Raw genomic sequence first — 12,204 nt, forward strand, 5'->3', positions numbered from 1 at the left:
GCAGCTTTTGAATGTTTTTTTTTTTTTTCTGTATGTCAAGGCTGTCACTAAGAAGAAAAAAAAGTTATACTTACCCTATTGGCTCTTTCTTGGTGAATGTTAGATTATGGTTTGGCCGGGCCTGGTTAATTGGAATTGTTGCACCCTAAAAGACAGAGGAGGGACAATGCTTGGTATTGTTTAAGAATATTTATTACAGATATATTGGTAAATTTATTTTGGAAAGCCATGGGGGAGCCTTCAAAACCAGAAGCATTTTTGCATCAGAGAAAGCGGCACGGATGCTCCTACTGTGTAATTTTCTACTATGGATACTGTAGTCAACTCCTGGTTTTCAGCTGGATGAACAAACCATAGACAAAAAAACCATAGATAATAAAGCAGAGATAACAAAAGTATGCAAGATCACAAAGTGAGGGTGTGATGGACAATAAAACACTGAACTATATTCTTGATTATGGATCTTAAAGACACTTGAGGAAATGCTGTTGAACCTGTGCCATGTGCTGTGACACTAAGCAAACTTACCAGCTTGGGTCAGAATGTAACCTAGAACATGAAGCTCTGCACTTAGCAGCATGATGGCCACAATGACATTCTTCTCCATGAACAGTCAAGAGCTGACCAAGCAGGATTATCCACTGCGACATCTCAACTGATTTCTTAGAGTCACATTCTAAATTAATATTCTCCAACTGGAAGTAGTGTGTCCTTTAGTATTGCCAGGGAGACCCATTTTAGGTAAAACTCTGGTTTGCTTTATTTTTTGATTCCTTCATTATTTTTGCTAATACTGTTTTTGGGGAGCGTAGAGAAACACCGCCATCGATTATTTCCTTTACATATTCACTTGCCTGAATTTTGTCACACCATCCAGCAAAGTATCTGAATGTTTGCACAGACATTCCAACATGAGTCTTCAAAGCCAAAGTGTAGACGGCTCCTGAGTCGATAGACTCTATTGTTGCTAACTCTTCTTGATGTTCTTCCATCAGGTCTGCAAGTCTTTAATAAAAACAATAAAAATCTACATCAAAGAGAAGTGACATCTAACCACTGACAGCCTAAAACTATATTTAGTGTGGCAAAGAACAATAATTAAAATTGCACTCCCACTGGATTTGGAGGCAGAGAACTTGGAGAACAAGAGCTACTGCATGTTAATATCAATAAGAGCTTGAACAATTGCCTGCTAAAGTCTGCAAATCATAGAATCATAGGATGGTTTGGGTTGGAAGGGACCATTAAAGTTCATTTAATTCCACACCCCTGCCATGGGCAGGGACACCTCCCACTAGACCAGGTTGCTCCAAGCCCCATCCAGCCTGGCCTTGAACACTTCCAGGGAGGGGGGTATCCACAACTTCCCTGGGCAACCTGTGCCAGTGTCTCACCACCCTCACAGTGAAGAATTTCTTCCTAATGTCTAATCTTAATCTACCCTCTTCCAGTTTAAAGCCATTGCCCTGTGTTCTATCACTACATGCCCTGGGAAAAAGTCCCTCCCCAGGTCCCTCCCCAGCTTTCCTGTAGGTCTCCCTGGAGCCTTCTCTTCTCCAGGCTGAACAGCCCCAATTCCCTCAGCCTGTCTTCATAGGAAAGATGCTCTAGCCCTCTCATAATCTTTGTGGCCCTCACTGGCTGTAGTAGACACTGGATGCAGGCATTAACTGTCAAAACTTACCTGATTGTTCAGTTACATATTTGTAAATAAAATAATAGTCAGAAAATTTGTACTCTTTTTCTGTTGTACTACAGGAGCCAATTACAGAAAATCAGACCAGTAAGTTGAAAGCAAATACACACCAACATAAGAAATGTCAAGTAATCAAAAGTACCAAGAAGGAGTACTCAGAGTCCTAGCTTAAGATCTGAGAAACCTAGCTTCTTAATGCTGTTTTGTATAGTCTGAACTAAGATACCTAAGTGTCAGATGATTCAAAGACATCCAGATGTCCAAATTCAGAGTTCCTAAATTGTAATGTGAATCGCATTTTGTATGCCTTGGTACACTGAGAATCTGGCCTATTGTCTCCCTGCGCCTGGGCCTCAAGTTCTCCATGTTAGATTTATGAAGCAACACATTGAGGATCTAAGACTCTGGTAAATATTATTAACAGTAGATATCAGAGTGTGTAAAAAATGCATCTGCACAGACAGATACCTATACTTATGAGGAGCTCTTGTAATTTTAGTGGTCCCTGCTCAGGCAGAAAGGTATATTTGCATGAATGAATTTTTACATTCAGGTCTTAGATTTCTCACATGGCAATGAAACAAATGCATCCGTGATTTTCTTAAACTTCTGTCTGTGTTTTGATCCTCAGATGTTTAGTTGATGCTCCCATGTGATTTTAAGAGCTTAACCAAGTGCATTTTACATACTATAAAGAGTATTCAAAACTGGGTATGACACCTATTTTTCCATTATGTCAATTCTGCTTATTTAAAGCAGCACTGCAGAGATGAGGAAAAATGGTCTTTGCTTTAACTGCAACTTGGAGATCCAACTACAGGTCAGGGCATCAGCCATAGTGTGTAAAAGAACGGATATGGCATGTCAGAGACAAAGAACAAAGTTCCATTTAATGCGTGCCTAATATTAGCACTCAAAAACTGTAATGTGAACAGAGACCAAAGAAAAAGGGGCCTTGTTTGAATTAAGGTGGACCAGAGAGTTACTTCATTCATATTGGGGATGATTTACAGCAGGAACACTCTGGTATAGCTATCCTAGAGACCCAGTAGCCTAAGTAGAGAAGAGTTTAACCCAGAAATAATCTGTACAGTGTAAAATAATTACTTTTTCCATTTGCCTAACATAGTTGCACTTGAAAATCTTTCAACTGGACAATACAGAACAGTAGTTCTAAGACCTTAAAAGTTTCTCCTCAGGGCAGAATGAGCTTGGGCTCTCAAGTGCTCCTCCCTTCCTTATGCAAACTAAACCCAAGTTTGTACATGCTTTGCACCTGTGCACACTTGTGAAAAATGTGACTGACCATATTTAATTTTAACATGAGTTCAGACTTGCCTGTTTTCTGTTGTGATGACTACTCAACTCTTTTATAGTCCTGTGGGCCTTTTTCAAAGGTCTGGTCACATCCTTTATGAGACAAACAGACTTTTCAGTTCTGCTTTCATGCTCTTTCGCTAAGATGCCTGAAATGTCTTGTAAAACATGGTATTTTTTAATAGTTTTTTGTTTCTAATTATATCTACTTGGTCCATACTGATATGGTAAGAAGAGTGGAGAGGAATTTACATCCAAGGCATTCAATGAAGTAAAAATTACAGCTATATTAATGTGATAACAAATTATCTGCTGCATCCACTACAGTGGACACAGACCCATGTTTCCCATGTGCAGCACTACATTTCCCCATGCTCCTCCTCCTCAGCTAACAGAGCAGACTTATAGGGACAGGATCATCTTCTAGTTGCATGTTTCAAACCACTGTATCAGCTGCTAGGGTGTCTTGCCACAGCCTGCTACCATCCTGCAGCTGCTCTCCATGCAACAGATCCTTCTTCTGCTGTCTATTAAGAAGCCCAGGGCTCGCCTCCTGGCACAGCACAATAAAGGCTTAATACAGCAGTGGGTATTGGCACACTATTGAAGATAATATTTGTTGAAGGTGAAAGCAAATCCTTCTCTCCCCCTATATATAAATACGCAGTCTCCTCAGCACAATCGACTCGGCCAGGACATCCAATAGCAATGTTGATGAGCCTGCAAACTATATCCTGCAGAATAAGGTGTTTTACATGCAGTACTTACTCCTTCATGAGTTCCTTGGGTGAAGAAGTTTCAGGTCTATTCAAGATCCTAACTCAAAGCCAACTGCTATGTCAAGCACAGTAACTAGTATCTTTCCACATATTGAATAGGAAAGGAATTTGCCTAGTCCTCTGTGCTGACAACTGATTCTCCATCATCACATTACCTAAATGTGAACCTGGGACATTCAGGAGTAGCAATCTGCTTCTTTACTCATGTCTACTTATTCATTTTTATGTCCTAGAACTTAAAAAGCAATGAAAGCTCTTCATATAGCTCCACGAAAGAGGCCTTCTTTATAGGGAAGCTCTGGAACTTCAAGTCATACAAGACAGTGTTCTCTGTGCTTGCTCTCAGGCACCAGAAGCAGCATCCTACATATGGACAATCCATAGGAATGGGGCTTTTATTAGCTGTCTCCAGTATCACTCTCACAATATCTAGCTAGCATGACTGACTTTCCAAGATCATCTCTTTGTCTTTCAACAATCAAAATCCACCATTAAAATACCATTCACTCAGCAAAACCTCTGTTTATCTTCTGAAACAATAACACAGCCCAAAAGAGAACCAGGCATTATCTAGGGCTGACTCAGTGGAACAGTTAGAAATGAGAGCTGGGAGTATTCCAGATACATGTGGGATTCATCTTAAGAGTGTTTCTACACAGCACAATTCTTCCACAAGAGACCATAACCCATCTCCTAAAGTTGGACTTTAGCCAGGTGAGAAGTATGCTGGGATAAGATCCTGGAAAATCTAGAATCAATTACAGTCTGTTTCAAAATTAGTGGCAATGTGGCTGTATGTTTACTCTATGAAGTGCTTAGCTACTGCAGAGGCAGGCTTAGCAAGGGCAAAAGTCTCTGCTTACCTATCATAGGTAGACTCTGCCGGTAAAACTTAGCCTTATTTATACAGAAGGATTTGAACTTTGTGAGGGAATTTCCAATCCTTGCAACAAAAAGCATATAGATTAAATGAAGTCATCAAGCATTTAAGAGACATTTTCTCAAATTCTTTTTTCCATTCATAAATAATAATTTAAAAAATACTAACAGGAGGAGATCACAAGATTTTTCTCTGCCACAAGAAAGGTTAGCCAGCTAAGACCTGGGGCCAGTACACTGAGGTAAATTAAGGCATGAAAAGATCTGGTTCCTCTGACAGCAGGATTATTAATATCTAGCATATTCAGAAAATGTATGCAATGACTCTTCAGAGGACCAAACCACTAAGATTTAAGAAAACAAACACGAGCTGCCTTTTACGTACCTGTACATGAGTCGCCCTCTTTCCCTTGCATTCATTCTTCCCCATTCCCCATTTTCAAATGCCTCCTTTGCTGCTGCCACTGCCTTGTCGACATCAGCCAGCGAAGCAGAAGACACGCTGGCTATGATCTGTCCAAAGGCAGCATAGTGTTAGCTCCAAATAAATGCTACGATGTGCAGTGTTAATCCTTCCTCCTAAACTTGTTGACTGGGTATAAGCAAACACTTAATATTGACAGCCGTGGCAGCTGGCATGGGTGAGGCCAGCTGCAGAAAGTTCAGAAACAACCAAGGGGCCAGACTTTGGAGGACACTGCAGGGACTCCGATTCCTAGATCTACCTTCTTCTTCACATCAAGGTGGATCATCCTTGATTTCACTCTCTCTTTCCAGCAGTAAAATTATTGTGATATTACAAGAGTTGGATGACTTTATACAAGTTTTTATGGTCTAATATCCAAACATGCTAAAATGACTCCTGCATGTTCCATTTCTTAGGAATGGAGCTTCTGTTACTATAAGACACCACATAAATGTAGTATTTTATGATGTGTTCTATTAATACACACACTGTAATTCTAACTGTTATGACTTTTATTCAATTCCATAATGACTTGCAGGAAAAGTACCACAGTCTGACTTCTGATGGTAGTGAAATCTGTGGTATTGGTTTCAGCAGAACATATTTACTCCAGAATTATGGCAATGACAGGGACATCAGAATCACTACTCCTGTTTATAATTTATGAGTTGTTCAACCAAGATTCAAAAGTTAAGGACCAAAGTGCAACTGCATGTATCTTCCTACTGAAGAGTCATTTTTCTAACTGAGAAGTTAAGGAGACATTTTAAAGTTACACTTGCCATAGGACATCAGATTTGTAAAAAAGTAAAATAAAAACTGAAGTTGATGACTTGACAGAAAAGAGATATGACATCCTACAGAAATACTTTTTTTCCAACTAAACTATAGCAATTTTTGTTTGCAAAACTATACAGGAATTAAATCAAGATAAAACATATGGCTGGGTATGGAAATTGATGCTGAATTTGAAGTGGAAATTGTTGTTTTTTTTTTAATGTGCAGCTTGACTGGAATGCAAAAACTGTAAAATATACAGACAGAGAAGTAAATTGAAATTTCAAAATATTTCTAGGAGTTGTTTAATGTGTACTAATGAACACTGTTTGATTAGTATTTTAATTTTTTTTTAATAGGCAAATACATTTAAGTAAACTGGTATTGATCATCTTTAGAAATTACTCACTGATCCATCTGCTGGATTTATAGTGTCATATGTTTTTCCATCATCAGCATTTATAAACTGGCCATTTATGAAGCACTGGTATGGCATATTCACAGTCATGTTGTTCACATTTTTTGAAACCTAAGAGTGAAATAAACAATAAATCAAATTTCTAATAACCAAGATTTTAAGTCTCTTAACAAGCTTTCGATATCTATAGCAAACATCCACCCACATTTTACAATATAGACACAACTGTTAGAAGTGGACAAAAGAGCAAAGCAAAATGGAAATCATATTCTCCTTGAACACAAATGACCATATTCTGAGACAGTGAAGCAGATTTCTGTGTTTTTTGTCATTGTATCTCTATGTTCAAAGCAATACTTAACCCTGGTTAAGGCTGGTCCTAGTGGACTTCTATCAAATGCATCATTCCCAAATTCAAGAAATCCCAACTTGGTCAATGACTTAAAAATGTGCAACCTTCCTTTGACACAGTTTTTGAACAGACTCTTAGGAGAAAAATCTAGCACTGTTTGCCTCAGGAAAGCAGAAGCATACTGGCAGGTGAGTGCAGTGTGTGAGACACTCTACTGTGTGTCCTTGATCTCCTGGCTTCTGGAACACCATAAGTGACATTAAATATATACTTCCATTTCAAAATGCAAATAAATATACATTGAAAAAAAACCCCAACAACCAAAACACCAACTACAAAGAAAAAAGTTGTATGACCAAATATTTGTTTGCTTTTCCTACTCAGTCAAGCAGTCTAATAACCTATCCTCCCCCCAAAACCAAGAAAGACTAAGAAATAAAGGCAAAAATAAAAGGTCTTACATAATCAATTATTAACTCTTCTTCTTTGTCTTCTCCTCTGAATTTTCTGACAGCCATTTGAATAAAGTCTGCAAACTTAGTGGCCATATACACATCCTCATTCTGTAGTTGAAGTCCACTATATTTCTGTTTGATCTCTTCCAACATTCTAAAGATTTTGAAGAAAGAATAAGTTTAATTACAAATGGAAGAATTCTTCAGAAAATTGAACAATTAGAAGGTTGAAAAGAATCAAAACGGGGCACCAGTTTGTATGCACGTGAGTATGTGTGTGTGTTTCTCTGATGACAATGGCACCAAAGTTGTGCATTTTACTGAAATCTGCTGGTTTAATTGGGGGTGTTATGGAAAACAAAAAGTCAACTTTAGAATACTCTTGGGTAAACTTCTGGAAATAAATAATAAAGAGAATGTAATGATTGATAAAATAGTATATGGGACTACTCCAACCAGTCCATGGAGGACATTCATAGCTCTACGAGACTGGTAAGTGATAAGGAAAATAAATAGCTTGTTTTAAAAAAAACAACTGAAATCCTGTTTCTATATTATGGCCTGGAATATGTGAGTTGTGAAAAGAAGGTAACTGAGGTGACCCAACACAGGATGAACTCAGTGGACTTGTAAGCATGGGCTCCTCTTTCCTTCTGGGGTGTTCTTTGCTCAGCTTCTTAATCAGCCTGAGATACCTGCGCTGCAGGCAGACAGGTTTGAGCATCACCATGCTCACCCATTTGACTGATGTCCCTGAAGTTAAGGGGAATTTTGCTTGAATAGAAAGAGCAGGATTACATTAATAATTCCTAAAATTGGGAGCAGTACCCTACCACATATTCAAAGGCCGGAAAGGAAATAGAGCATTGGAAAATACAGATTTTTTTTACTACTACTCGATCAACCCTGATTTAAAAGCACAATGACAGCTTCCATTAGCTTCTGAGTAAAATTTTGTTACCTTTAATATTTTAAAATATTTTTTAATATACTTAAATATTTTTTACCTGACAACATGCATAGAGGATGCTCCGGATTTGAAGAAGTCTGTCGAATCCTCAATTACAGCAACATTGCTCAAAATTCCCTTCCAAATAGCCTAAAAATACATAAAAATAATGGAGGGAATAATGAATAATCCTCTAATTTCAAGAAGTATTTACCAAACAGTATTTTCTATGGTATCTGTGCCTGCACTGTGTGTTATTTAAATGATTCTAAAACAGAAATGTATTTTAAGAGGATCTAGAACTTTCTTGAGACATCATGTTAGCCAATTAAATCTTCAGCATAATTAGGTTATAAAAAAGTATTATTTTGTACATCATAACTTCATCTAGTAAGGCAAGCAACCTGAATGGCACAATGCTAATAATTTCCAGGCCCATTTCTTGAAGGTTTTATCCTCCAAGGAATAACTTCTCTTTGCAATATGGGAAGTCAGCAAAGGAAAGGACAGCCTGGAGCACTTTCTGACTGGATTGTTGGCACTTCCAGCACCTGAGCAGAGCTGAGAAGCAGTTTAAGCTGCATGCATGAGATGGAGATTTCCACTAACATGAACAGTGAAATAACTGTTAATGTGATACTTCAATTAACTATAATTAGGTTTCAGAGTTAACATGCAGTGCCACAAACTGCAGAGTTTATATTTCTTTTTGGTACTGTCAATAGCTGCAGGCAGCATTTAGGTTGCTGGCAAGCAGATTCAAGGTAATCCTGAGCAGCAGTTAAAAATGTTGGTTCATCAGGCTCCCTGACCTGTGCCAAAGGTTACTGACCCTAGAGCAGAGTTAGCAGAAGTGAAGACATCTACAATTCAGTTGTTCTGGCACAAAACTTTAATGGCAAATATGGCTTCCAGCTGAGCCCCTGGGAAGGACTACAGAGGGATGCATTACATGAGAGGGCAGCAAAATGCATCTCTGGCTATAAGAGCTTTCTGCTCCAGCTGCCCCGTTGCTGCATCCCTCTGCCAGCCAGACCCTTGCGTGTGGTTGTGGCAGAAGAGAGACTGTGCAAACAGATACAGGGAGAAAAACTTCTGCTTTTCCCTTTCAGACTGCTGTTCTAAGACTCTCTGGAGTTTCTCCACCCAGACCACCCTGAACACACCCTAGTGAGTAACACCATAGTGAAGAAAGGATCTCAGTGTTGAAAACCTGAGTGTTGTGAAGTGAAGGTCTATTTGTTTTTTTTCTCACTCCAACCTTAGTAATTCATAAATATTTACCATAACTGACCCTGCAATGACTGTCTTTGTATCACTTGTGTCTGAAAAGTTTTCTGGAGTTATGTGTGAGTACTCCAGTGAATTCCCAGTCCCACCTGATTTAACTTCAATAACTAAAGATTCAACCCCATACTTTTTTAGTACATTTTTATAAAAAAAGCCATTTGCATGGTTAAATGAAAGATATGCCTTGCCTATAATAAGAAGTATGTCATGCTTTTGTCTGAAGTAACATCCTACTAAAGCAGTTTATTGAATTACCCTAATATCTTCCGCCATCTTTTTCTCCTCTTCTGTAAGTTCCAGGGTAGTTGTTTCATCAGCAGAAAAGTATTTAGATGCAGGAATCATTTTTCCATCCTTAAACTGCAGACTTCTCACTAGTACCTGAAAAATAAGAGGATATGATTTTAAATAATCTGGGAGGCAATAGATCTTTATGTGAAGAATTTGTAGGCATCAATATAGTTATCAAAATAGTCATATAAATGGTTTGCAGGAAAGCTGCTATAATACAGGTAATTTAACACAGCCCACTTCTACTTGTCTTACAGATTCTCTCCTAGTGTTAGTACATTTCAATCCATATTAGAAACAAACACGGACTGAATGAGAAGCAAAACATGAATGTCTTTTCTGTAAGACGGCATAGGATTGATAAACCTCAAGCTCATTAGCTCTCTGCCTTTAGCAGCTGGATTTGTATAACTTGGCAGTCTCACACTACTTCCACATTCTACTAAAATTCTTCCATCCATTGTGTTTGCTGGGGTGAGCACTTACCATCTTCCCATCATTACCAAAAACGACTAGACCATTCTTGGTTACAAGTCCAGGTCTTGAAGCACCTTTTATTGCCAGCTCTTGTCCAGCAGGCACTGAAGCATCAAGTAATGATGATCCATAAAAAGTAACCGCCTAAAAATAAACAGAATTAAAAGTGCACAGGTTCTAAACATGATTTAAAATCCTAATTATGAAATTATAGTGTTTGAAGCTTTAATATAATATAAATAAAATTTAAGCACCTACACATGGAAAACATGTTACAACGTTATATCTGTATCTTTACAACCCAGGACATGTAAAACTTTGCAAGTTGCCTAAACCTGCAAAGCTGCTTAGCTGTAAAAATGTGCATGCCAGAACCAGTGAGAAGAGCCACCAGAAGTCTAAGTGTGGCTGCTGGAGTCCTGCTCTGCTCCCAGCTGGCAGTGCTGAATGAACACTGCCTTGCTCCTAGGCTCTTCTGTTCTTTCTGGGCTCTTAAATCAGCAACAGTTTCTGGACATTAGGGCAAAACAAGGCAGCCTACCAGCTGATGGCTAATAGTTAGGTAACAAAACCTGGCCATCACAACCAGGAAAGATAATGTGATTTAAAAAATATTTTACGCAATTACAATGTGGATCAAAAGTATAGTACTTTCAATCCATTGAAAGAAAGTCGTTGGTTTTGGATAAAATGAAATATATTCATTTCTGCAAATGATCTAGGTCCACATCTCCGTAAAATAAAACTTCCTCTGTTGTTTCAATAGCTCACAGTATTCCTTTTACTGTTAATACCATCATGTTGCCCACTACATGACATGGGTCACACACTGTAATGCATGCCAGCTTCCCAAAATGACTGGTACAGCCTGGTTCTGCCATTCTTAATTATTGTTTTGTATCATGCCCATTTTTTTTCCAGATATTGCTCCTGTCTTTCTTTTAATTAAATGGACCTATCATAAAAAAAATATTAAAATCTTAACTACTCTGCTCTGTACATTTGCTTAGATGCTTGATATATATAAAACATATAGTCAACAAATGAGAGCTACTTCAAAGTAACTCTCACTTGTATTCACCTGCATGCAGGCATCACTAGATTCGTAATTTAAGAAGTTCAAAAAGAAGGTACAGAAAAGAAGAAAATTCTTCTGGTTTTCAGAGCATACCTGGCCATCTATTGTTGCCCATGCTCCAGGCACTTTATCATGCCCTCGAATCCAATTGTGCAAAGCTGCTGCAGGTTGGTCCCACGAGATCTAGGAAATCAAGATATACCAGCTAATTCTTCTCTGTTTAGTTATAAATCAAGTTAGTAATGTTTTCCTATATAAGAATTAAAAATTCTCCCTTCTTCTCTTTCAACTGTTCACTTATTAAAGGACACAGAAAAGTTTTCACTTATTTAAGAACACTGAAAGGTTCTGGCCTAATAAAGGAAGATCAGTGATCTCCAGATGGCTGATTATCAATGGCCTATCAAGTGGGATTCTCTTAGCAATTCTGTGTTCTGTACAGCCTATATATTTTTAATAAATTTTCCTCCTCACACTAATATAATTAAAATATAACCCTTGCTACTAGGTATTAACTCATAAATATTTAATATTATTATTAACAAATGTAATAAGCAGAGTATAAATATCAATAGGTATGGCTGGGGTATCACCTTCTGCTGAATATTAGCTACTTGGACCCTTAGTTCTTTAATGAATATATTAACTTTTATTAAAATACTTCCTAGTCATTTACTAATCCTTATAAACAATAGTTTCATAAATGGAATCTCTACTGCAACTTGCATTTCCTGCAAAACTTCATGGAAAAAGGAAATAATGCTTTTTCTCAGAATGTCATGTATATTTAATATGTAACACCAGTGAAAATGTATTACTTTATCTTTGCATTATTGTAAGTACATGTACAAAATTAATTAAATAAAGTATCAGAGTAGCTATTAAATAACAAAACTCAGCTACTGAGCATCCTTCTTAGTTTAAGCTCAAAGAATATTTAGAAGCAAGTTATAAGCCAATGAGAACAGTTTTACAGCCAG

At 37.8% G+C, this 12,204-nt stretch overlaps 1 protein-coding gene across 1 annotated transcript in view; it reads right to left on the bottom strand.

The window, feature by feature from the left end:
- The window catches only part of ALDH1L2 (aldehyde dehydrogenase 1 family member L2), a 33,875-nt gene that overhangs the window by 8,552 nt on the left and 13,119 nt on the right, over positions 1 to 12,204 (bottom strand). The window contains 9 exon segments of the mRNA XM_051633108.1: positions 75 to 145; positions 855 to 1,005; positions 5,057 to 5,184; positions 6,324 to 6,443; positions 7,146 to 7,293; positions 8,147 to 8,238; positions 9,634 to 9,759; positions 10,156 to 10,290; positions 11,318 to 11,407. Coding sequence (XP_051489068.1) covers positions 75 to 145; positions 855 to 1,005; positions 5,057 to 5,184; positions 6,324 to 6,443; positions 7,146 to 7,293; positions 8,147 to 8,238; positions 9,634 to 9,759; positions 10,156 to 10,290; positions 11,318 to 11,407 — 1,061 coding nt within the window.

This window comes from Apus apus, chromosome 1, assembly GCF_020740795.1.
Source record: "Apus apus isolate bApuApu2 chromosome 1, bApuApu2.pri.cur, whole genome shotgun sequence".
In the NCBI taxonomy this organism is placed as follows: Eukaryota; Metazoa; Chordata; class Aves; order Apodiformes; family Apodidae; genus Apus; species Apus apus.